The 27,584-nt window shown below is 38.4% G+C and overlaps 1 protein-coding gene and 1 long non-coding RNA gene across 26 annotated transcripts in view; one reads left to right on the plus strand and one right to left on the minus strand.

The window, feature by feature from the left end:
- DLG2 (discs large MAGUK scaffold protein 2) overlaps positions 1–27,584 on the plus strand; it is a 1,068,724-nt gene that overhangs the window by 744,079 nt on the left and 297,061 nt on the right. For 22 of the 25 annotated variants that reach the window (XM_080375907.1, XM_080375911.1, XM_080375888.1 and 19 more), the window contains 3 exons: positions 2,284–2,428; positions 7,740–7,881; positions 23,679–23,834. In XM_080375907.1, the coding sequence (XP_080232033.1) occupies positions 2,284–2,428; positions 7,740–7,881; positions 23,679–23,834 (443 nt within the window). The remainder of the gene's footprint in view (positions 1–2,283; positions 2,429–7,739; positions 7,882–23,678; positions 23,835–27,584) is intronic. The other 3 variants (XM_080375889.1, XM_080375891.1, XM_080375892.1) reach the window with 1 other exon arrangement.
- LOC308059077 overlaps positions 1–27,584 on the minus strand; it is a 450,864-nt gene that overhangs the window by 292,024 nt on the left and 131,256 nt on the right. The window lies entirely within an intron of this gene.

The following is a 27,584-nucleotide window of genomic DNA, read 5'->3' on the forward strand; positions in this document are numbered from 1 at the left end:
TCCTCCAGCTGCGCAGCTGTGACATCCAACTATGTCCTAACTATGACTTTTTATCAGCTATATTTCCAGGAAAAAATACTTTGGAAAAAGAATTGCAACAAGTTCATTTGTGTCTTAATTGTTTTTATACACTCCTAAAAAGACCAAAAGTCAAAATCCAAACAATGCTATGGTATTTCATTTTGTGTCTTTTTTTGACTAAGAGCATTTCTTCACAGCAGCAGTATAGTGGGAGGTTATTATCTGAGATTTTCTTTACTTCAAAAAGCTTGCATTTAGGATGAAACACAAGATAAATACAATGTACAGACAGCGTAGGAAGGAGAAAACATAAAGGATAACCATGCAGTCGTGTTTCCAAAAGGATAAATATTCAGTATTTGGCAGTTTTGAAGTACATAAACAAAAAAGGCTTAATTTCAGTCACTTCTTCTTGCTATCAGCAAAGTAATTTAAAAGACATTTATTTATTTAAAGTGCATATGTATGCTACTGCTGCTCATAATGAAGAATAACAGAGAAATTTATAGAAGATAGGTATCAGATTTTTATTTAAATAGAAGACCTGTCAAAATACAGCATACAGTGTCAGCAACTCTCTCCTGAGTGTTAGGTTGTATCATTGCTCTTCATGTCAAATTGTCATAACATGCCTGTCATTGCCTCTTTCAATTAACCTTAAAACCAAGTCTGAGATTTATACAAGGAACAAACTTTAAACAGAATCCTTACATTTAGCCATACTGCCCAAAAGCAGTCATTCTCCCTCAGTGTTGATGAAATTGTTGGGGTATGAAGAGTCCTCCAGTGACTCATAATAGACAGATTTCTTTCCGTTGACCAAACCCTTTGGCAATAGCTTATTGTCACAGCCAGGTCTCTGAAAATTTACTGATACTAAATTCCCTAGAAAGTATGTATTTTTTTCTGTGATTTACAGCTCTACTATATTATACTGTAGTTGAGGAGCTACTTCTTCCCTCTTGCATAATCTTTGCAAGGAATCCTTGCAGTAGCTGTAGAAATTGGAGGATGGCACTTGAAATCACAATAAAGTGTTTCATATACAACATTCACCGTGAGATGTAGGTCACTGGAACAGGCTCCCCAGGGAAGTGGTCACAGCACCAAGCCTGACAGAGCTTGAGGAGCATCTGGACAATGGTCTTAGTCATATGGTTCAGTCTGAGGTAATCCTGCAAGGAGCAGGGAGTTAGACTCAGTGAACCTTATGGATCCCTTCCAGCTGGAGATATTCTATGATTTCTATAATTTTCATTGGCTTACACCACGTGTCCGAAACCTGTATCTACACCCTTCTTTGCTTCTTTCCTCTACCCTATAATTTCTCTGTTCTGGATGTATGTTTTTTGGGACAGGAACCATTCACTATTCTGTTTACAGGAGGTCAACCTATTGTTGACATTCTGTGGCTATAGTGGATTTAGATGTGAACAAATTTTATACGCCTCTACAATAAACCACTTCTGACACTTTTCTTTTGATTTTCTTTATTTGAGAGTAAAGTGTAAATAGGCAAGGTTTATTGCTACCATTTCCTTCCATATTTAACCTGTAGTCCTGTACCCTAATCCTTGCTCATGTTAAGTATTTTTGTTTTCCAATAAAGTACAGAACTAGGACTAAATTCTACATTCTCTTACTTTTTCAATGTTTCTTTCCTGTGCTTCCAGAAAACTGACAAACTTTCACACTGAAAATCCCTTTTCTCCCATCCAGAACTTCCCTTTTTCATTTCTTGTACCTCATAGGCAGCCCTTTATTCTGGATACCACTTGGTACCTCTTACTATTTCAATGGTCGATGGCATATCAGAGGTGGAAATATCTGGGGGCTTTGAGTATTGCTGAGGTCACAGCCATGACTGCTAAGAGGTGAATTTGGACAGTTTATCTTGATAGGTCAAATAACATAGTTACTGTAAATGATGTGGGGTTAAGTTATTAAATTATTATTAAATATAGTTTTATGTTAATGATGATACTCGTAGCAGAATATCACAGAGGACTTATCTATTGACAAGATGAAGTACCATCTTGACCCATTATGATTCTGTGATATTATCAATACTGCTATGTCAGCCTGAGTATACATGTGCTAAGAAAACTGTATTTTCTACCTTGCTGCAATACTGCTTCTGTAATCTCCAGTGCTCTTTGTCTACAGCATTTTTCCCAACATTGTGATAACTGCAAGGCTGTGTCATTATTTTTTTTGTCTTATTTCTGCATTCCAACTCACCTGTCTGATTTCTCCTTTAAGGTAAATAATTACAGTTTAGAAGAAGTTACCCATGAAGAGGCAGTAGCGATACTGAAGAACACATCAGATGTAGTGTATCTGAAAGTTGGAAAGCCCACCACCATTTACATGACTGATCCATATGGCCCACCAGATATTACTCACTGTAAGTGACTTCTGCAACTCATTTTGTAGGAGATACCAGTTTGTCAGATCATTGTGTTCTTTTCATAGCTGTCCAAAGTACCCCATTAAAGTTTATGAAACAGCTTGGAAGGCTACAAAAATGAAAGGTTTATTGCCACTTAAGGTTGCTACACTCATGAAATATTGCAGATAACTCTGCTAAAGTATTTTTGCAACAGAAGTAACAATGTAGCTGATGTACTGCTATGCTGATCCCAGTTAGCCATATTCCAGGTGATCAGACTGAACTGTAACTCTTGTAACAATTACAGTAATGAGTATATGCAAATATATTTTGAAATATGATTTGATTTGTAGACTGGAGTCCTCTGTCCACTGAAAAATCAGAACAAGCAGCAAACCATCTTGTACAAACTTAGTGAAAACCTGAGACAGATATATATCATATTTGAATAAGATATTTACTTGGAATGTAAAAATTGCTGCTCTGCTTACAAGAATTTATCTGTTTTCTGTACATATCCAATTCATAGAATCATAGACTGGTTTGGGTTGGAAGGGACCCCAAAGATCATCTAGTCTCCACTCCCGTGCCATGGGCAGGGACCTTCCACCAGCCCAGGCTGCTCCCAGCCCCGTCCAGCCTGGCCTTGAGCCCTGCCAGGGATGGGGCACCCACAGCTGCTCTGGGCAGCCTGGGCCAGTGTCTTGTCACACTCACAGGGAAGAGTTCCCAGGTTATTGTTCCACTTTGCTTTATTCTCAGTCTGTCCATTACCTTTACATATATTCATCTGCCTTTTTTTTTTTTTTTTTTTTCTGCATTCACTGTAGACACTGTTGTAGGAAAAGATGTCAAAACAGTATAGTGAAGCTCAGTGAAGGATCTCATAGGAAGGGAAGTTTATTTTCTTTTAAAACAAACTGATTTCAATCAGACTGTCATATCCACGTACTCATAATCATCTAGGCTCACATCACATCCAGCATTCAGGTAGAAAGATGCACATCCAGGTGCATCACCTGGACTCAGGACTCCCTGAGATGACCAGTCTGTTGACAGAGTCCCTTGGAAAACAGTTCTGAAGGGCCAAGGAGCCCAGGAAGGTGGGACATTCTTCAAGAAGGAAATCCTAAAGGTGCAGGAGCAGGCTGCCCCCATGTGCTGAAAGGTGAGCCAGCAGGAAAGAAGACCATCCTGGCTGAACAGAGAGCTTTGCCTGGAACTCAGGAAAAAAGCAGAATTTGCCACCTTTGGAAGAAGGAGAAGGCAACTCAGGAGGATGATAAGAAAATCACGAGGTTATGCAGGGTGAAGATTAGAGAGGTGAAAGCCCAGCTAGAACTCAGGCTGGCCACTGCCATAAAAGATAAGCAAAAGTGGTTTTACGAATACATTAGAAAAAAAAGATGGGTCAAGGATAACGTGCATCCCTGATTGGATGCAGGGGGGAACATTGCTACAGAGGATGAGGAGAAGTCTGAGGTACTGAATGCCTTCTTTGCCTCAGTCTTTAATATTAAGACCAGTTACCTTCAAGATACTCACCCCCCTGAGCCGGAAGACAGGGACAAGGAGCAGAATGAAGTCCCCACAGTCCGGGAGGAAACGATGAGTGACCTGCTGCTCCGCTTGGACACACACAAGTCTATGGGGCCGGATTGGATCCACCCAAGGCTACTGAGGGAGCTGGAAGAGGAGCTCAACAACCCACTCTCCAGTATTTATTAGCAGTCCTGGCAAATTGGAGTGGTCCCAGAAAACCGGAGGTTAGCCAGTGTGATGCCCATCTATAAGAAGAGCACAAAGGAAGATCTGGGACACTACAGGCCTGTCAGCCTGACCTGGGTGCCAGGGAAGGTGATGGAGCAGATCATCCTGAGTGCCATCAGGCGGCACATGCAGGACAACCAGCAGAGCAGACCCAACCAGCATGAGTTTACGAAAGGCAGGTCCTGCTTGACTAACCCAGTCTCCTATGACAAGATGACCCACCTAGTAGATGAGGGAAAGGCTGTGGATGTTGTCTACCTGGAACTTAGTAAGGCCTTTGACGCTGTCTCCCACAGCATCTCCTGGAGAAACCAGCTGCTCACGGCCAGGCTGGGTGTGCTCTGCACTGGGTAACAAGCTGGCTGGGTGGCCGGGCCCCAGTTGTGGTAGTAAATGGAGTCACATCCAGCTGGCGGCCAGTAACAAGCGGTGTTACCCAGGGCTCAGAATCAGGGCCAGTTCTCTTTAATATCTTTATTGATGATCCAGATGAGGGGATCGAGTGCACTCTCAGTAACTTTGTAGATGACACCAAGCTGGCGGGGAGTATTGATCTGCTGGAGGGTAGGAAGGCTGGGTCGATAGGCTGAGGTCAGCTTTATGAGGTTCAACAAGGCTCAGTGTCAGGTCCAGCACCTGGGTCACCACAACCCCATGCAGTGCTATGGGCTGGGGGCAGAGTGGCTGGAGGAAAGCTGCCTGGAGGAAAAGGACCTGGAGGTGCTAGTTGACTGCTGGCAGTGTGCCCAGGTGGCCAAGAAGGCAAACAGCATCCTGGCTTGCATCAGAAACAGCACAGCCAGCAGGACCAGGGCAGTGACCGTCCCCCTGTAATCAGCACTGGTGAGGCCTCACCTCGAATCCTGTGTTCAGTTTTGGACCCCTCACTTCACAAGGGATGTAGAGGTGCTGGAGCGTGTCCAGAGAAGGTCAGTGGAGCTGGGGAAGGGTCTGGAGCACAAGTCTGATGAGGAGCAGCTGAGGGAACCGGGGGTGTTTAGCCTCGAGAAAAGGAGGCTGAGGGGAGACCTTATCGCTCTCTACAACTGCCTGACAGGAGGCTGTGGGCAGGTGGGGGTCGGTCTCCTCTCCCAGTAACAAGCAACAGGTCAAAAGGAAACAGCCTTAAGTTGTGCCCGGGGAGGTTTAGATTGGATATTAGGAAAACATTTTTACTGAAAGGGTGGTCAAGCATTGGAGCAGGCTGCCGAGGGCAGTGGTGAAATCACCATCCCTGGAGGTATTTAAAAAACACATAGATGCGGTGCTTAGCGACATGGTTTAGTGATGGACTTGGCAGTCCTGGGTTAACAGTTGGACTTTATGATCTCAAAGGTCTTTTTCAACCTAAATGATTCTATGATTCTGTGTACAAGGGTGAGTGGCTGCAGCGTTTTTATCATGTACATATACCTTCTTATTAACCTCCTTGACAACCTCCTTGCTGATGTCCTTTTTGTGCCCTTAAGGAGATGATAGCGATTAGGATCTTCTGTCTCTCCTATCTGTCCCACCTGGGCATGTCATTCAGATTTACTCACTTCTTTGTCTCCTTATCAGTGTCCTAGGCTCCAATCTAGTCTTTATCCTGCCATCATCTCTTAATGGCTTAAGTCTTTGTTTTAGTTTGGGTGTAGGCTGTCCCGGTAAGTTACATGTAGTTAAGTATTGATGACCCATTGATGACCCTAGATGCTATCAATACAGGCCATTCTTATACCCCTCCTGCCAGTACTCCTGGTGTCCATACCCAGGCATTCCCATTCTCTTTTCAATCACAGCAATCTTAACATTTCAATTGCAGATCTCTATACCACTGGTGCCTGTTAGTCTAAACATTTCATTACTGAAATTCCCTTTCTTCATTAAAAACTGTCTGCCTTGGGTTCAACTACCAACAGGGACCAGCTGCACCATGGCAGTTTGATTTTTGACAAGAGCTTCAGCAACAGATCCATATCCATCTTGATCTCCTGCCAATAATCCTAAGGACAGTTAAGGCCAACCAAGGGCTGGGAAAGGCAAGATTTTATCAGTAAATGTTAGAGGTTTAATTTTTCTCTGCCCTTTTGCATAGTGTTGCTACTGTGGACTGACAAAGTTGAGAGAAAAGCTAAATAGCCATAATCCTCCTTATTCAGACTGCTCCATAAAAATAGGAGGGAAGGTTTTGTAACATGCACATCAGGTGGTATACTCAACTGTGCTGAGGATACCTATTTAGTTAGCAAATGTTGCAACAGATGGCAATCATGTTGTTCAGTAGCAGTCTGGTCTGGATCTTAGAACACCCAAGAAGTAAAAATGCTAAATGTCCCCATCCAATCTCCTGCTTTATAATACTTTCCAAAATAATAATTCAGGAGTTCTAAACCAGTGTGTTTTATTATGTCAGATTATAGATCAGCAGCATATGAGAAGACAGAAGTAATTCCAGAGGGAGAGTAAAGGTTGAAAAGATTTGCAGCAGCCTATCCCAGGCTGTCGGTGCATACAGATTCATTTATTCTCAGGGAACCTTTCATTATACCTACACATTCAGAGTATTTCAGAACGGGTAATGGCCTTTCCTTGTACAGATATTTTGCTTTCAAACATTCTGTATCTCATCATCTGAAAGAAACACTGAAATTAATACTAGGAAGTTCAGCTGTCTTCTGCTAATCAGAAAATTAATCAGATCTCATTGCAGAAGCATGTATCATTGTTTTTCCTATTTATCATTTCCTTTTCTAATTACATTAACTAAAGATTGAATACAACTGTTAGGGCATCTCTCCCGTCATAAATATCACCAGTAGCTTCAGAATACCAATAAGCAAGCAAACAACAAAACCCACAGACCCAATATAGAATCAGACAGCAGTCCTGTAATTTTCATTATTAATCATTAATATGCAAGAGATTTGTATCCACTTTCTATTTTAAATAAACAGAGCTACTGTGATCTAAATATCATCTAAGTTGGTACTGAAATGTCAATTATATTGGGAAGTTTGGCACCTTTAGTAGAACCACAGCTTTAAATTTTCATCATGCATAATTCTTGCTGTACATAAAATTCCTGTTCTTGCTTTGCTTTGAGCTCTTACTGTGTGACTCCCATTGCTCTACACTGGAGCCAAAAAGAGGCGTGCTTTTAATCTCATTCTCTCCTGTTTATATTTCCTTTTCAAGTCAGTCCTAACTGAAAAAAGTTTCCTGTCTCCCAAACTAGCCTTTCTTATTCAGAATCCTTCTGAAGAGTCAATCCTTGCAAATGAGCCATCATTATTATTATTATCATTATTATTATTATTTATAAATATATATTTATATATAAACGTATAAACGTAATTAATAATAATGATAATTATAATAATAATAGTAATAATCTTTCAAGAAAACTCCAGCTGTTCATTCTTTCTTGTAACATTTTTAACTCAGGCAAGGATTGTCTGTTTTGATGTTATTTACAGCAATGAGCACATTCTTGGTACTTAACTAAAAAATGGTGCTCGTGACATCTAATAAAATATGAAAATGGCTAACTAGAACTGCTTATTCTTACCTTCAGCTTATTCTCCACCAATGGAAAATCATATACTCTCTTCCGGAAACAATGGCACTTTAGAATACAAGGCATCTCTGGCCCCTATCTCACCGGGAAGATACTCACCCATTCCAAAGCACATGCTTGTGGAGGACGACTACACCAGGTCAGATGCTTCTCTTTATTTCTTACCTTTCATGACAATTACAAAGGACATAGGTAAAGCATTCAGTGCACCTCACATAGGATATAGCATATAGTTCTTTTCACCCATGTTCAAGGGAAGATGAATTGAAACTGTTACAGGTAGGGAGACAAGTAAGAGAAAGATCACACGGATGAATGCTGACCTGAGGTCCATGTTGCCTGGGTGCATTCCTGCACTAGTTCCTAAACAACATGGCTGCACCAGAACAATGCTGGCACTGAGCAAAATTTTCTGTTTCTTAACACAACTAGGAGATCTCAGTATCAGTGACTCATCTGGCTCACTGTACGTATGGGTGGAGATATTGTATGTGCATTTTTACTGGTCTGTGACGCTCTGAAAGTTCCAGCTTCTTTAGTGAAAGCAAGACAGAAATAGCCTGTAATTGCTCTGGGCACACACATTGAAAGATAAATGTTATGGAGAGAAACCACTGTGGGAAAAATAAAAAAGTATAAACTGGCTGTGAATAAAGACAGGAGGGAAACTGGAAAAAGTTTCTTAACCATTACAGCAATCACAATATGGAAGAGTTTTCTATGATAGCATAGAGGTTAAAAGGAAACTGGTTATGCAGTGGCACTTGATACCCTTATAAAAGGGGTTCTTTGATGTGATTATCAGCAAAATGACCCTGGAAATTGCTTCTAATCCTTTTGGTTTTTTAAATAATCCCAAAAGAATTATGACTACTATATGGAAGTACGGTATCAGAATTGTATCTGCATAGTTGATTTCCAGGTAGAAGAGGTGCATAGGAGAATGCTGGGAGGGATCTTTTATGCCTTGTATTATTAGATCAACACTGAATGTCACTGGTGAGAAAGCATGTATTTATCTTTTTGTTTGAAGAGCACCACCATTCACTTAGAAGACAACAGTTACGTTTGTAAAAGGAGTCCTCATTATGTCTAATGCCACAGGAAATGCATTTTTTTTTTTCTGTGCTCCAGTATTTATAAATTCATTGTGTTTAAAGCTAGGAAGGGGATATTCCTATCATCTAACCTGACCTACTGTGTATCTTAAGCCAAAGGATCTCATCCACTTACGTATTCATCAGCTTCATAACTTGCTAATTTGAATTTCATTTTTCTTGTTGTATATGATTACAATCTCAAGCTGCTTAACCTGTTGGATCAGACAGATTCAGAGCAACTAAATCATGACACAGTGTCTGATCAGGACATACACGTATGGAAACCACACCTTGCTTCCCTGTCTTGGCTAAAAGAATTTCTCCCTTGCTTTGATTGAGGATGCAAAGCTGACATTGCTTTCCTTCAACTTATGTGACATTCAATTAGGATGAATTTTTTCCAAAGGGTTCCAAGATGTTACATTTTTTTAATTAATAGCTAGAACATTGATTTCATGAAATTGTGCATTAAGGCTTTACCTGGGCTAATACTGACCTCATAATTTCTAAAATGCCTTTGTATAGGAAGAATACCAATGTAGTATCTGGGTTACAATGACGAAGGCTTTTTCAGTAAGCTTGTAGTGCTAAATTATCTCCTTCTGTAATGAGATGTCAGCAGTATTATTACTGAGAAAGAGTTGGAAAAGTTTAAAACAGCAAAGAATGCAAACTTACAAGTAGATAATAGCTAAGGAGACCAAGAAGTCACAGAAAGTGAGGGAAGTAATCCTAAAAAAGGAGGAAAGCTGCCTTGAGAATTAAAAAAAACATTTAAATAGTCAGAAACCTGTAAGGTAATGAAAAAGAATCGTTAGACAGCCCTGGGTTTCTTTGTGTTCCATGTAGCTGATTTTAACTTTCTAATTACTTCTAAAAAAAAAAAAAAAAAAAAAAAAAAAGTCATCAGAGAAGGCACTGACAGTCCTAGCCCATTAGTTCAGTAGATATCCAGTACAAAGGATACTTGCTCAAAGAACTGTGCAGGATATATATTGAAATTAATTAGCATGTCTTTTTGATCTTTTTAGGAAGAAAGATGAATTGCTATCCTGATATTTTTAGTTTATTTTTAAACAATTCTGCTGGTTTATCTCCTGACGATAAAACCAAATACTGACACAGTCTGGTTCTTGGCTGAGGTATTCACACCACTGTTGGTTATGTATTATTTGGGGAAAAAAATAAATGCCCAGAGAAACTGTGTATACTCTATGAAATACTCCTCTCCCGTGTTCTTCTTCCCATCTGGATTTCCAGATTAGTGTGTTGTCTAATGAAAGGCTGATATCCAAAATCTTCTGTGGCATTGGCACTAACATGACCTTCTGTGGAAGGTGTGTGGCACTAACAGAAATAAAGGTGTTGAATAATTGGAGCAGACTGAACGCAACAGAGCAAATCAGATGAAAATCTCATAGTTCTAAGCAAGTATTTACTTTGACCTATTGAAAAAGAAGAGGCTATTATGGACTTAATTATATTAGTGGTAATAGGTTATACGCTACACTGATATCCAGGATACAAAAGCACAAAGATAAAATGAATGTAGTCATGAGGAAAACAGCATTTGCTATTGCATTTCCTCACTGGACATACATCATACCCACTATCTGAGGGACACCCAAACAAGAGCAAGAGATGAGGTTTCTCCTATGACTACAATGACTAAGAAACTCTGACCTTCAAAATCAAACAAACCATTTAACCCTTAAATGATGCTGAGCCTTTTTTTTTTTTTAAATGTCCACATAGCTAATTATTGCCTATTGATTCAAATGGGACTATTGAAAATGCCACAGATAATTCTCACAGCTATAAACTGAGAACAGTTAATACGCTCTTTCTGTGCAATGCCATGGGATTTGCTGATGAATCTGCCGTTAAAATAAAAAGATATTTGGAAAGTCTTTCTTGCTGAACAGTTTAGAAAGACTTAAAATCTTTTGGGAAGTTAATATCATATTGATAATTTTAGTGAAACCTATAAATCCCTTGATTGCAGCATTTATAATCAGATTTCCTAACATTATTTTTTATAATTAAGATTGCCAACTACTGCAGTGCTATCCATTAAAACTACCTGGTTCTTTCTATAATAGCTTTTCTGTGCTAATTTACATGGTGATCACATAAGGAAATTTATTACCTGTGCAGTCATAATATGGCAACACTTCTGGCAGATTTTCATTTGTGCCAGCTAAAAATACTTGGAAGAGTAACTTTGCCACTTTTACAGGCTTTTGCAATTTGGTAATTCTTTGTACATGTCATTTGAGTGATGCTGATGACAAGCTTTCTTTTAACTTTCTTGCTATGATGAATCTATCAGTAAAGTTTAAATGGTTGAACAGGCAGCTCAATTTGTTCACTTTCTCTTGCTTTTCTTTTTTTGTTCCAGTTCTAAGGTGTGGGGTTTTTTACCTAAATACTTGTATTTTGCTAAACAAAAGGAAGTGTTTCTGTTGATAAAAACTTGTATTTTTTGGTCTGACAGTGAGTCTGCATCTGAAAAATATTCAGTACAACTTTTACTTAATAAAAACATGGGGGAAAAAAAACTTAATCCAAGCACAAGGGATAGAAAAGTAACAATCTTCAGTCACAATTTTTATTGAAGCTGGATGTTGTCTTTTTAATTACTGAGCCTTTTTAAGTTGTGTATATTATTGGTCCAAAATGCTCTCAGTGCTGGGCAGAATTTACTTTGTGTTTTGTCCAATTTATTTTAAATTCACTCAGGATGGAAGTTTTGCCTTCCTGTATTTTTTTCATGAGGATTGTCACCCTTTCAAACTTCAATAACATAATTTCAGTTTGGTATAATGTGGAACCAAAAGTGGATAAAATCTATATGCCAAGTAACTCTAGCAATACAATCATTATCATTCTACAGTTAAGTCCTTATTTGGTTTAGTTTCTAGGGAGATTAAAGTGTTGTGCAGGCAATGCAGGAGATTCCTTGATTACGTTGCTGACAATTTCCTAACGCTGCTCAAGAGGAGAAACAGGAATAATTCTTTGCTTAATCTGCTGCTTACGAAAACGGAAGAACTGGTGGCAATGATGGTGGTAAATAACAGCTGGGATCAAAGTGATCATGAGTTGGTTTACTTCATGATTCAAAGGAAGTCTGGAAAGATGATCATCAAGTTGTGACTGTAGACTTCAGAAGAGCAGACTTCAGCTTTTTTTTGAAAAATTGCTAAGCAAAACCTCTTGGGATGCTGCCGCAGAGACATAGGGTCTATTGAAGATGGATGATTTCTAACTAAAACATTGAGATCTCCAGAATGAACCATCCTGTCGAGCAGGAAGCAGGGGGATTCAGCAGAAGGCCTTCTTGGCTGAGCAAAGAGCTTTCTGATGACCTAAAATGCAAGGTGTAGACAAGCATTGCTTGACTGCTTAATGACAAAATCAGAAAGCTGATTGATTTGAGCTAAGATTTACAAGAGTCATAAAGGAAAATAAAAGGTGATTCTGCAGGTGTGCTACTTTCCAAAATGAAGGTAAAATTTGGTGGAGGGAAAAACTAATGAATGGAGGGGAAGGCAATGTAATGACAGACAATATAGAAAAAGCTGAAGTACTCAATATCTTATTTACTGGGCAATTAAGAGACCAGAAGGTAATTGGAATAGTCAGCATAGATTTACCAAAAGCAAATTGTGTGCTTGTCCAGCCTGGTTGCCTTTCCTGGTGAAATGACTAGCTGGGTGGATGAGGGGAGAGCAGTGGCTGCTCTCTACCAACCAGTACCACAGCACTGGTGCTGCCCTGAGCAGGAATGCTGACTTAGCTGACTCCAAAGTCATACCTGACCTGTGCCATAAGTCCCACATATGCGCATGTGGGATCTGCTGTGGGGCAGATGGTGATTCCTCTTCTCCACTAGTTGCCCTGGGGAGTGGCAGCAGAGGTATTTCTCACACCTCTTCTGTGGGCAGGAGAAGCTGTAACATGGGAAGCACCCTTTACAACTCTCACAGCCCCTCCTCCAAACATGAGGAAGTATTGGATAAACACATACAACTGATCTGTAGCTGGAAAAAATACACGATTTGTAAAAGTTTGGAAACCTTCTGGATAGCTTTTGGGGTATCTCCTGGATTATAACGCTTTCACCTTGCTTGTAAGGCTTCTCCCAGCACGGCTGTGCTCATTTGCATGCAACAGCAGACTTTGGTGATGCTTTTGACAGTCTCCCACAACACTGTCATTTGAAAGCTGAGGCAGAGCAGACTAAAAGGGGATAGTGGGCTGGGAACTGACTGAACCAGCAGGCTCAAAGTGTAACGATCATCACTTGATATCTGACAGGTGGTCAGGGATGAGCAGAGTAGCTCAGGATACCTTGTGCATCAGTAAATATCTTCATCAATGACCTAGATCATGACACAGCGTGCACCCTCAGCAAATTTGCAGAGGATAATAAATTAAGAGGGAGTGGTTAATATGACAAATGACAGAGCTATATTCCAGAGGGATCTTGATATACTCAGGACTTGGCCAGGAGAAATCAGAAAGTTCGGTAAGAAGAAGCCTACACCTCAGATGGAACAGCTGCTCACAGTTGTATGGGCCATGACACAAACATCTGAATTGCAGCTTCATTTAAAATGACCAGCAGATGCCAGGCTGGACATGGACCCAGGAGTGCACTTTCATTGCCAGCCAGGTAATCAGCTTATTATACTATATTAGGACAAGCATAACCAGCAGAAAAAGATATGTTATTTTCTAGAAGACTGTGACCAGTTCCTGTTCTTCAGCTTCAAGAGGGTTGTGAAAAAACAGGAGAGGGTCCAACAGATTCTCAGTGTCCTAAATCACATGGAGGTTAGAGAGATATTGAGGAAGCTGAGGCTTGTTTAATGTGTGAAAAAAGAGATTAAGGGGCAATCTAAGAGCACCCTGTAAGTACTCAGTAGCAAAGATGATGAAGCCAAACTCTTCTCAGCAAAAGGACCAATGGCCATAGGTGTTGGCTTTGGATGTTCTGATTTCAGTTTGAGAAGAAAAAAGACACCTGGTGGGTGGAGTAGTGCTGGAACAGGTTGCTTAGAAGGGTTGTGAAACATCCACCCTGTGAGATTTTTAAGATTTGTCTAAATAAAATCATGGCTGATCTGATCTAGGGTTGGCAGTAATCCCGCTTCAAGCTCGACATTGGATGAGATGACCTATAGAGATGCATTCTGCATTCCAACCAAATTTTCTATGATAGTAGGAAGAAAAAAAGTATTTTTTTTGTTTTAGTCTTTGTGGAACATTCATTACTAATACAGCTGAGAAGTTACAGTTTACTCTTTAGCAGATGTCTGCCTTCCTATTTCCAGAAATACTGAAATTATAGCCTAAAAATCCCATAGCTTTTAAATGTTCACCCCTTTTGTCCTTAACGAACACCAGCAAAAGATCCATAAAAATAAAGAACTACCATCTTGAGTTTTTACTTCCTTTTTAACTTCAGAAAATGGTAACATCAAACTTCTGTGCTTCAGCTGATAAAAAATTCACTTTAACATTTAACTCTGGCTAGATATTAAAGATTCATGGATGAAAAAGCTGAGTTATCTGTTTTGCTGTGAAAAGCATGTTTGATTTTTTTTTCACATGCATCTTTGCAAAATAACATTTTCAGGACAAGGAGGAGGTGCTGGGGATTGGAAGGGAGAAAAAGGAGAACCATTAAGTTGAAGTCTCAGGGGATGTTTTCCCCTGTATTGAAAGTAGCATTTCTCAACTGTTTCTTGTTTACTTATATAAACTTCCTAGTTTAATTTAGGGGATATTTTATGGAAACACCTTTACATGTGTCTTGATACACAGATTTGACTTTTCAATATTATTAGACCATTACAGCTAATATTTTGGTTTGTGCATTATAAAACTGTCAATAACAATTTTCTGACAATGGTTTTATGAAGCACGACAACAGGAAAAAGGAACTGCAGGTTTTTTTAGTAATGAGTCCTGAAAACTGTTCTTTTGGAATTGCTAATGTGCTGACTTAGATCATCCATTGACAAAATATTCTGCCTGTTTTCAAAGTGTGTATTTGCTGAAACAAGTTAGCTGCATTGCCTTTTAGTTTTTGTGTGGGAACAGAATTGAAACTCACCATTCCCAGACAAAGAAATTCTTCAAGTACTGTGGGTAGAATTTGAAATGGTGTATTTTACACCATGTTTTTGACCTGATGTTACTATACAAGTGATGTGTAAAAGATATGTAGAAGTACGCTGATGCAGTTATATGAATATAACAGCTAATTGTGAGCTCTCAACAACCTTATCACTATGCCTAACTCAAATGCAGCATGTCACATATCCCCTAAAGAAAATAAACTGTATGTAGTTACATGGGGAGACTGATAATGCCTTTTATTTACTCTTCCTACAAAATCACTTGTAATGTTAGCAGGTTAATTGTTCAAGTAAAATATTTTCATACTCATTTTTTTCCTGGGGCTGGATTTCTTTAGCTAGGTGTAGCAAAGGTTGCATGTCTGTTTTGCTTTAAAGTTTAGTGTAAATTATGTCTATTATTTTTAAAGTAATTCTAGTTGACCATTATTATTATGAAATTAAATTGCATTTAGTTTTAACTGTAGCAGCTTGGTCATTTAAGGGATGGAGGTGAATTACATGGCTTAGTTCATCTTCTATTCTATGTTAAAAATTGTGGTGAAATTTTAAATATTACAATATTCCATACATAGCTTCAGGGTGCTGGAAGTATGGGAGCCAATGAAACTGAATCCACATAGTATTTCTACTGCATTTGTGAAAATCTATCTAAAGGCCAACAAATATGTCTTTAGAAAAACTACAGTTCATTTATTGTCCAAAATATATTTAATATTTCTTTTTGCAGTAGAACTCTTTAATATTCCATACTCACACTGTGGTATATCAAAGCTTCTCACAATTTTGTCATACTGACTAGATTATTTTAAAAAGCCAACTTGATTAAGTACAGCATTATATGGCCAAAGCTAGGTTTTCTCTCTACTTATTTCTTCCAGCCCTTTCTGTCACAGAAACATAATTAAGAGTGATTCCATTTTGTGCTCTGAAATGCCCAATCCTTTCAATTTTCAACACTGAAGAGACTAAAGGAACAGAGGGAGTGTCTTTGGCAAGGAATTATGGTGAGATATGCTGTGAAAATGATGGAAACTTGTCACTGGTTGTGTGAGAATGGAAATCACAAAAAGGGAAGACTGGTATTTATAGGGTAAGAAAACTCGGATTTGGAAAGGGACTTGAGGACAAGGAGGAATATAATTGAGAAATGGGTGAAGAGGCACAAAGCAGCAGTGGAGAAAAATAGCCTGGAGAAGAGCAGCAATGAATTTCAGGGCTACTGAACCAGCAGCTCCTTCAGACAGTGAGACTTGAGGTTTGGGATAATTGATAGTTGTGCAAGAAGACTGGGGCAAGGAACAGAGGTAGAGAGCAGGTATCAAAAGTTGCTGATAAGATGCTGGCAGGATCAGGCTAGGGCCATATCTAGAAAAATGGAGAGGAACCCAAAGTTTCTGGGGTTTGCAGGACAGGTGCATGAGCCCACCAGACAGTCTGCTAGGACAGTTCATCTGCGTTGCCTGTCTGTCTGGAGGGTGACAGCCTGCTCTGCCTGCTCTGCCTGCTCTGCTGCTGGATACCCCCCATCTCACGAGGTAGAGTTCTCATCCTCTAGCTCTTACATTGGCAACCCTGCTGATGATGATATTGAATTCACTATGGTGTTCCATAATAAGATTTCTTTCTTGTTTTAGTCTTTGATCAATCTAAGGTATTATTAAAGAAAAAATAAATAACACTAACTGAGTTATGCATTAAATGTTCAGTTAATAAAAGAAAAAAAAAAGGTTTTCTGTATAACCTTAAATTGGGCCTTTGGTGAAATACCATGGTACAGTATTTAGTTATAGTATCATCTAAAAGTGCCTACTTGTAGAACACCTGACAACAGCTTTTTAGAAAAAAGGTCTCAATTGTATGATTCATTCCCTTTGATGAAGCATGAAATTGCTAAATTGCAAAACAACTATTTTATGTTTCATGTTGTTTACACAAATGTTATCTTAAACTAATTGTTAAACTTTACAAATGCATAATAATTGCCTATCATAAGATTTCATTTTGCTACCTCAAATTTATTTTAAATAGGAAGTCTTAACTTGGGAGAACAATTTATGTTAAAGTAAAAATTTAGTTATCATCAAGTCACCAGATGTGTTATGTCCTGAGTAATCTACACATATCTAATCAGGCCTGTCAGAGATCTGTAACAGGATTTGACTATTTCTCATACAGTCAGTGGAAGCTACTTATTATTTAAGACTTGAAAAACAAATCACATTTCAGAATCTGCTTTAGTGCTTGTATGGAGATTTTTGAAATGAGATAGTAGGACTGGCAGTGATAATATACACAAAAATGGTAATTAACATTTAATAATAGAAAAAGATGACCCTAAGTACATACTACACATATCATGGACACAGACTGTTAAAGCAGCTATTACCACTTAAGAAAGACACTTTGAGGTGATGGTAGGTAGTTCTGTGACATTATCAGCCCATACTCAAGAGCAATTGAAAATGGAAATAGGATCTAACAGGAAAGGAAAACAGTGCAAAATAAAATGTTTTTCTGTATGAATCTATGATGTACCTGCACCTTGAATACTAAATGGAGGCAAATGGAAAAAGACCCAGAAGAGGGTGACAGAGATGATCAGGGTTGTAGTATGGCTTCCAGGTGGAGCGAAATAGCAAATTATTCCAGTATAGGAAAAAGATGGCAGAGAGAGTTGAACACGGATCTGCAAAAGTAACTATGGCATAGAGAAGGCAATAGGCAACTACTATCGCCACTTTCTTACAACTCAGATACAGGGAATTTACAATGCAATGCCAAGTTTAAAATCCAGAAAAGAGAAGTCTTTACCATATGTTATCAATGTGCAACCAAGTAACAGGCTTACAGTACACAAAGGCAGAGGTCTTTGGGTATGTCACGTGATTTGTTTGTGGGACTCATTGCCACAGGGTGTTGTGAAAGCTAAAAATACAAAAACGTTCAAATATGGGTAAGGGTAAGTGCTCAAATTTATGGTGGAGGGCCTACTAACCGCAATTTACTTGGATTTAGTTTCTGGTCTGCGTGGTCCTTAACTTGCTGATTTTCAGCAGCTGAGCAGGGGATGGTCACCCTTTACTGGCCCTGCTTCCTAAAGAGTCACTGCAGCGAACTGCAAGCCTTTGGGCGCTGGTCTCACCATTCCTGTGTGAGCTTTCTTTTCCATTACTGCAACAGAAAATCATTACTAATTTTTTTCAAATTAAGCAGTCGTTTTATCTCCTAATTCGTAATGGCTAAGAATAATGAGTGTAGAATTGGGTGAAGAATATTAAAAGTTCTAAATTATACTTAGGCCTTCTTGTAGTCCATTTCATTTGAGAACCCAATTAAAATGTTTAAATAGTATTATTAAAAGAAGCAAGGCAATACTTTCTCTTTATTACTGTACTAAAAAAATTCCCATGATCTTAAGCACTTGTTTTGCAGTTACAGAAAACTTTGAGGCTCACAGAAATAGCAGTTAGTGATGGCAAAGATGAGAAATCATTGATTATAGATGGATTTCCAGAAAGAACTAAGGCAATGTACTTCTGATATTTCCTTCCAGCTCTTCACACCCCTTCTCTGTTTTTTATTTAGTTGAAATAAACATGTCATATGAGTGACTGGGTCTTATTTGAATTGTCAGGACACAATCTATGAAATAAAAACAACTTTCAATTCTAAATAAACCTATTGAACAGTAAAGCACGTGATTCTCCTAGGAGGTTATATGCACAAGAAACTCAAAGTCAAAAGACACACACACACACACAAATAAAAAAAGACATATATATAAATAACTGTTTATTAAAAGCGGAAGAGTTTACTTGTATTACATTGCCATTGATTTTTGTTTTAATAGTGATACACTTTTAAAGACAGTTCCTTGCACAATTCCCAGCAACATTATATTAGCAATAGTAATGTCTTAGTTTTCTTCACTGAACCTGGGTATAATTAAAAATTGCTACTAAAAAAAAAAAAAAAAGCTGGAAACTTGTAACACTGTGAGATTTATTTTCTCTCAAATTGAATTTAGCATTTCCTGGCTATAGCCCTGCATACTCAATATGCTGTGAAAGCTTAGCTGGTTTCTTTCCATATCATAAAAGGCTTTAAAATGTTTTTAAAAATGAAACTATCAACATTTAATGTGCTATGTCTTGGCAGCTAAACCCTACCGAACAGGATTCTGCAAGATAAAAAGTTAAATTGAGGATCCTATGTGATGCTGAGGAGAGAACGGTTTTAATAATGCCATTTTCTTATAACTTCGGTTGTGCAATAAAGCCAGCCTGAAACAATAACACAGTGATGATCCAAACAAAGAATAATAAGGGCTACAAACAACTAGGAAGATTTGCTTTCTTTACACAGTCTGTTATGAAATAAATAATTATACCCAGTGTCAGATCAATCTTCTACCTCCCGCTGTTACTGTTAGCTTTTCCACCAATTAGCTATACCTTTCTGTGGAATTGTGCCTCATTGCAGTTTGGTCTATACTGATTAACAATTCCAGCTTTCAATTGTGTTTCGGCTAGAAAAGCAGTTTATGACTATCTGCTGTTTGTACTACTGTTTAAAAGCTTACCTTGCAGCGCTGAGTGACTTCATTCTCTCTCCTGTGATTGAATTATCTACTGAGGCATGCCCAAGCCAGGCTATACTATGACCTTACATTTTCTATTGCCTTTCCTCTACTGTGGCATGCCTGATTCTCATGCTAACCTAATTATTGCTGTCCAGCTACACCTAGCAGTTGCTGCTTTCATTTATCACAGAGCTTGCTTTTTAGCTCACTGATAGAGACAGAGAACACTAATGTACATTTGTCACTAAATAAACAGTTAAAAGGGGGAAGGGATGCAGATCTGTTAAATAAGAAGTTGCAGCAGCAGTTGGTTATTTTTCAGAGTAGACCCATGTTAAATAATTACTTATTAGGAGGTATTACAATTATCCAAGAAGTATACAACAATAGTCAGACATTTGGCATTTTAAGGGAATTTTTTGTATAAGTATTAAAAAAAAAAAAAGAAGATAATGGACAAAGTCAGTTCCATGATAGTAGGTTTTTGTCCTGTTAAAAATTACAAAAATTGCTTAGCATTTATTTTAACTAAGACAAAACCTCTGAAGCTGTACCTGCTGTGCCTGAAAGTGATGCAACTGCAAATAAACTACAGTGAATCAGTATTAAATAATACATATCTAGCTTTTACACTTTGGTTACAGCATGCTAGATGACCAGCTACAAGTTTTTAAATTCATTTGAAGAATTAATGCATTATAAAATACATCCTCAATGTTTATGTTCAGTGTGGCTCTTAATTATTTTGCAAGAAATTTTGAGGTGACCTTGACTGTATTTTCCAGAATGGCAGGTCAGATACTATTTCTAAATAGCATTCTCTTTATACCATGCTTTGAGAGAAGACAAGCTGTCTCTGTCATACTGCTGGAGAAGCAGCTACGTAAGTAAGACAGGATCTACCAGGTGGGCTGATCCCATTGGATAGAAGTTCTTCCTTCTTCCAGTGAGGAGAAATATAAATGACAGGAGAAAATGATGAATTAGAAGAATCATTTAATAAAGCTGAGTGGTCTTCATAATTTTATAGATGTATATATGTGTGTATGTATGTATATATATATATATTTAGGAGGGGATCGCTGTCTTCCAAAGTATGTAGATACTATCATAGCTAAGTACTAGTTTGACATAGAGAAGGTGAAAAGTCAGAAGGATATTTGAAGACAGTCTGTTGTGGGAAGTATCTCATATTATTTTTAAGGCTTACTGGCCTATGTGAAACACAGTTTGTATGAGCAGGACAGTGATCTGCCCAGTATGTTTTAATCAATCCCCTTCTTTCCATTTTTTATCCCAACTTTCAATTATTTTTGTACTGTGTGATTTATATATACTAAATTGAATTCAGTGAGAAAATAAGTTTAGACTGATCTGAACTGGACCCTTGATGTTACATACTGCTTATTGTTCAAGTTCTTGCTTTTCTGTGCCAATAAAATGTGCAGCCAGGGCCCAGCTATGCAACTGGCAGTATTAGCACATGCACCTGAGTACCTATGAAGGCATCTGAAGAACCAGGTCAGTCCATGATCTTAATGACCTTGAAGAATGGCGTCTGATGGTAACTAGGTGGCTATGATGATCTCAGACCAGTTCATAGGCCTTACAAGATGTGCATTTAACTGGAATTCGCTGATACCCTGAGTTCTATTCTAAGCAAAGAGTCCAAGCTTTAAAAGGATAAGGAGCCTGAATTTCTTTTTAAAGCCTTAAGGCCTCTCTTTTTCAGCTCGATTACAGAGGGTATGTTGTTAGCTAGGTCACAGTATCACACGTAATAGCAATGAGTGGAGGACTTTATACATCAGCATGGTGGCTTGGTCCTATTTTCTGTTACCTTACCATCCAGCAAGACTGAAGGGAGTGAAAAATACTAAATGTTTTAAAATTTGCTGGACTTCACAAGACATATTGTTAGGGCTCTGTGTTTATATTTGAAAGACTAATTTGTTCTCAATATCTAGGTAGATGTTGAATGTTTACCTTCGTTTTGCTTTTGGAAGCAGTTTGTAACTGTCAATTAGCAGAGCGATACCTCATATCTATCCATCTCTGTGGCATGATTTGTGTCTCAGCACAAGGTTGGATGGTCAGTCACTGATGACTCAGTGTAGTTTGAGCATTCAATATCCAAGGGGTAGCGACAATTTCATGTCAGAGAAGACAAGTAACTTGAATATAGGAAGCTAGCAAGTTGTTCATGGACTGGTGAGTGTTTTAAGCTATGGAAAAATCTACAGTTTTTATTCATCTTCCTGCACTGGGGCAGTATTTCTTTAATTTTCATAGAAGGTATCATTTCTATTTGATATATGTATTTGTTCTTTAATATACTGCCTAAAAGCAAAAGTGATTTCTAAGGGAATAAAAGGCATTGTTGGTCTGAAGTTGAATAATAGAAGTGGGTTTTTTTCCTCTGGATTTCTTTTGTATTGAAAGCAGCAATTTATTTACTAAATAAATCATTAAAATCAAACCCTCTGAAACAAGTGTGAAATATGCTGATAGAAAAGAATTGCTACCTTAAACATTTTTAAAGGGATTTTACTAAATACTTGACAGACTGTTTTATAGCCAAACGAGTGACAGCTTTGCTGTTTTGATATTTGGTAATCTTAAATTGCCATTTTTTAACGGTAAAGTTTTCCCTGGGAAAGTCAGGCACAGAGAGTTCTCAAATAAAATGTCAGATTGCTATGAATAATGTCATTAGCATTGAGTGAGACCAATTTTTAAATAAAGCAGCTACTCCTTTTCCCCCAAAGGACAAACCCATAAGCTAACAACAAAGGAAAATGTGCTCTGTATCTGCCAGTGCCATCCATGACTAATAAATTTGGGTACCTGTGAACCTGTGTGAGGCACAGTGCAGCCACAAGAACAAAAAGAGTCCATTAACTGCTTGGCCTCTTGATATTTTCAGGCTTCTGAAATAAGATTTCCATCTAGCTAATACTGTATTGCTGTGATTAAAGACAGTGTCATGCCCTGGATCTTCTGGCAGAAGTGAGGATCTGACAGCAGTTGGTTCTTGGCACTCTTTAGAACAGAAATGTCCGGAAATTATGAGTCAGGTTTCACTCTGCCAGTCGTCCCAGAGGTGTCTGCTGGGGCCAACACAGTTGTTGAAGTTGCATGACGGGAAATGTGCTATGTATGTGGTGCGTTTTGTTTGAAAACTGTTTGCTGGTCGTCTCCTGTGGATCCCTGGCTGGTTGGTACTAAAGGCTGCATCCCCTTCTCCCCTCTACCCAGGCGGCTTCCTGGGAGGTTTATGGTAAGTATTGCCTCTCCCAAGTGGTTGGCCTCTAGGCAGCAGGAGAAAAATTGTCATTGTCAGATTTAGGATCCTATTCTTTACATCCAGCTTTACAGACTGCTGTCTGTAATTTGGAGCAGCAGTGCAAGTGTGATTGCAGTAGCGTCAACAAGGTTAGCAGTTTGAGACGTGGTCTGCATAATCAGACTTTGAAGGTTAAATCTGAAAAGAGAGCAAAGAACTCTAGAAACGAGATTAATTGCTTACACAGTTTGCTACCATCATTGTTATTATAGGACATGGCTCACTTTGACCACAGCTCTACTTGCAAAGCCCCAGCTCATCAGGGCAGGAGTATGTTGTATTTCATGTGCTTCATCTTTCTTAAATTAATGGGTAAAAAATGCCTCTTTTCAGGTAATAAGCATCATATTTTCTCCTATGCAATGCCTGAAATTAAGATCACAGAAAGCTGTGCAGAAGCAAAGTTAGATTAAAAAAGAAAACAAAAAAAACCAGAGTATGTGGGGAAATTCACCACTGAAGTTTGGAGATAAGATATTCCCTTTCAGTGCCACACTTCCCATTAAGCCAGTTTTATGGCCCACTTATATTATGTATATCTTTATATGCAGTTGTTTGTATGCCATAATACTATGTTATCAAATTCTAATGTTTCCTTTAACAGCACGCTTTACTTGTCAGAAAAGTCCTACTGAGAAGGTCTCGACAAATTTGCTATGCATGCTTTTAAAATGATTAAAATTTTAAATTTTTCTCTATATTCTCAGCCACTAATACGCACCTGATCTTTTACTCTTGTCTCTGTATCACCAGGCCTCCTGAACCTGTTTACAGCACTGTGAACAAACTGTGTGATAAACCACCTTCTCCTAGGCACTATTCCCCTGTCGAGTGTGACAAAAGCTTCCTTCTTACAGCTCCCTATCCCCACTACCACGTAGGCCTGCTCCCTGACTCTGAGATCACCAGGTACTGCATGCGCTTCTTCCTCACCTCCTTCATTAGAGTGCATGAACATCACTGATTTAATCTCATAGTTTGCATTTTCACAGTAGATCTTCTTTTTCTACAGCTTGTGCTTGTTTTTAACCATGCTTTCACATCCGCACCACTGGAAGATATATGCTACCTTGGTATATAATTTTGGTCATCCAAAATCCAGTGATGAACACAGGCGATGTTTTGATCCATTGGAATGGTGCTCTACAATAGATTACATAAGATGTATCACATTTTACAACCGAGTTCAGTGTTTGTTTCCTGTGAGGATGGAAAAGGATTAAGACTTCACTGAAAGCTGTAGTCATTTGGTTTGATTCAGTCATTTTATTTCTGTGTTGTGCATACTTTGTTCACTGAGCATCTTCAGGTTTATAGAGTGGCTGCCTAAGCCGTTCAGAGAAATTGAGCAAAAAATAATCACTTCCTTCATCAAGCTGTGTTTGAGAATACATCTAAAATTTAGCACTCCCTAGGCTAGCTGTGCTCTGAGAGGACAGTTAGTAAAACCTAAAATGATGAACATTTCCATAACTGCAGTAATAGGAGATGTTTCTATAAAATATTGTCAATTATTGCCTCCTGAGAAATATTTAATAAAAACATACTATCAAAAACTGTATGTTAGTATAACCCATCTGTCCTTCTATAGTCTGCTAGGAAAGTAGTAAACTATTTGCAAACATGACTTGGGAGATAGAGGAAGAGTTAGGCATGAGTTTTCAAGATGTCGAGTGCTTCCTTTGTCAGGAAAAAAACTTTCATCTTCTATATTCTAGAGCAGAATAAAAATAATTGTGTTTAGAGCTTTGATCATAGACATATTCTACAGAAAACACTTTTCAAAGAAAATAGTAATGTGGAAAGGGAAGAGCAGAAGTGTGTAAGTGGAAAGTAAAATGGATACTAATGTAAGATACATTAACAGGAAAGAAACCCCAGGGATTAGAAAAACAGCTGTGCTATGAAACAGAATGCTAAATTAAAAAAACAATAAGACAAATACTAATCAAGAATGCAACAGATGTGGTAAGACCATGCAGAAGCTCTCAGTTTATTAGGATGAAAATTGTGTACCTGCCAGAATTTGTAAAAAGGTGCTTAATCAGTGGACAAAGTGATTAGTCAAGCTGTTCAGGCCAGTGCAAATTTGGTTGACAAACACTGATAAGGGTAATGTTTTACAAAGTTATAAATAACTCCAGAAGGGTGCCAGGCATTAACAGATCTATTAATAATATTTTAATTTCTATGCAAATATTGTCTTAAAGGAAATAACCAGCCAAAAAGGAGTCAAACGACTTCAGGTCTTTAGGTCCAGTGTACATGTGAGTAATTTATCTGTAAGCATCACAAGTGTTCTGTGTGTTTAGAGCCAGACAACAGAAGAGATATAAAGACTTGTATTTTTAAAATGCTCCCTTTAGAAAGCAAGGGACCAGCTTGAAATAGAAAGTTGAACAAGCAGGCTTTAGGGGATTTTGGAGCCACAGAGATGTGTATTGCGATCACTGATGATTAGATTGTGGCTTGCTAAACACAGAGATGCAATTCATTGCTAAATGGTCAATCTCTATAGACTGTCAGGAGGTGGGCTGGGGGGAAAGGGTGAATCTGTTAAAGCTGCTTCCTGCAGACCAGTTACACAGATGCCAATAATCGATGGAGCCCTGGAGTGCTCATGTAACTAGGCTATTTTGCCATCTGAAGGTATAATTCTCTACATTCTTTTGCTTTATTGTGTGATGGACTGAATATTTGATGACCTGATGTCAGGACTTAGAAAGCTGGGGTTTGTTCTACTGAGTATCAGTTAACAGTTCTCTTTAAAAACAAGGTTTCATTTCTTTTCATTCTACCTTGATGTAAAATGGAGCTTTAGTTCCTGTGTATTTAATCAGCTTGTTTATTTCAACAGTCCAACAAAAATGACAAAAAGAACACAAAAGATAAGAAAAGACACAACTCACGGTTAAATGCTCTGCACTGTGCTCTGCTACATGCTGTGGTAGAGGCAACTGATTGCTATAATTTATCCTTCCTTCCCACTGTGAAAGAACATTCAGATGGAAAATATGACAGTTTTCAATGTTCTCAAATACTGTCATCTTTTCCACAGGACTCTTTGAATAGCTGACCATGGAGGAAGACATTTGAAATAATATTTCAGCAAATGCCTTTAGTGAGGAAAGTGATAGCTTTCCAACATATACATGATCTGATTTCAAAATGGACTCAGTATTCACACTTGGAGAACAGTTTTTAGAAAAGCATTAATCCCATTTTAACCCTAATCCAAGTGGCTATTTTTGCAGAACTGTTCTTTGTATGCAGTCCTAAAATGTCACAAAGGAGATGTGTCTCAGGGCTGTATCGTGTTGAATATTTGGAAGAATTAATCCATAAAAAGACCTTGTTTTAAATCCACAGCTGTGATACCACCGTCTCTATTGGAAGTTGTACTACAAAAAAATCTTCCAAATATTGACCAGGTATCTGGAAAAGGTCTCCCTTTACTCACCTGAATTCCTCAAAGCCTTATTCCTCCTCATTATATACTTCCATGATCTCCAGTCAAATATAAAAAGATGTCTCCCTGGCTTCCTGCAGTCTTCCTAGAAAACATTTTTCATCTGAATTTGTCAGCCTCAGGTTTGGGGAGGAAGGGACAGGGATTCTTTACTTGTTTTGGTAACTGCAGTCATTGTCGTATCTCAGTGCTCCAATATTCAGAATCTGCTGATGAACTGCAAGAAATTTGGTTTGACAAATAACTCTTCCAGAGAAAGAGGAACATGATACCATGCTTTCCCAAATGGAATGCTTGTAAGCCAGCCAATGCCTTTCAAATTGCTGCTCCAGATAATTTGTCAGCTACTCCTCAGGTGATTGTTTTGTCAAGGCTCATTAACTTAATAGGCAAAGAGAATTCATAGGCCAAAGTCTTATTTGTCTATAATAAATTCAAGTTTATAACCCTTGCTTTTATGGTGGCCTGTTGGCTCCTGGGAGGTTGGAGGTCTAGTCCAATACACTCCCATTTTAGGATAAAAGTAATTTGGTTTTTGACTGAATTAACAGTTCATGTGAATTGACATTAACAGGGCTATGTCAGTGTGCAACAACTGAAAATCTGTCCCGCTGATGGCAAGACCAGAGAGAGTATTTTGGAGTGGGAAGTTTTCCTCTGAGAGTAGCACGTGGATGCAGAGTGTTCATGTTCTGGCCTCTGTCATTATTGACAATTCTGTGTATAATTAGAAGATTATTGGCAGAGAAAGGAAATCGCAGCTTATAAATGTAACGCTCTTCCTACAAACACAAGACTTTGTTCCTGCATTATGTAACACAAAATGTTGTGTTCTCAGTCTGTGCACTGAGAATTTCATTACATTCACCACTACCTAGACACACTTAAAAAAACACTTTGGTTTTGCCCAGAACTTCCCTGTCTTCACTGAAACCTCTTTGGCATTCTAGCTGCCATCACGGTTTTTGCTGAAGGGCAGCCCTGACACTGTTGGTGTCTTTTCTTTTTTTTTTTCCCATAGGCATTTGCTTTTTTCTTGAGCCTTTGATCATGTGATTGTGTCGATATTTTTGAGTACATGTAGGGAAAGGAACTAAGGGTAGGGTCAGACTTTGTAGTCATGGCAGAAAAGGTTGGGAACATGACTCCTCCCAAGGAAATAAAAATAAGTGGTAAATTTTGTTCATGTT

Source organism: Falco punctatus, assembly GCF_963210335.1.
Source record: "Falco punctatus genome assembly, chromosome: 2".
Taxonomy (NCBI): domain Eukaryota; kingdom Metazoa; phylum Chordata; class Aves; order Falconiformes; family Falconidae; genus Falco; species Falco punctatus.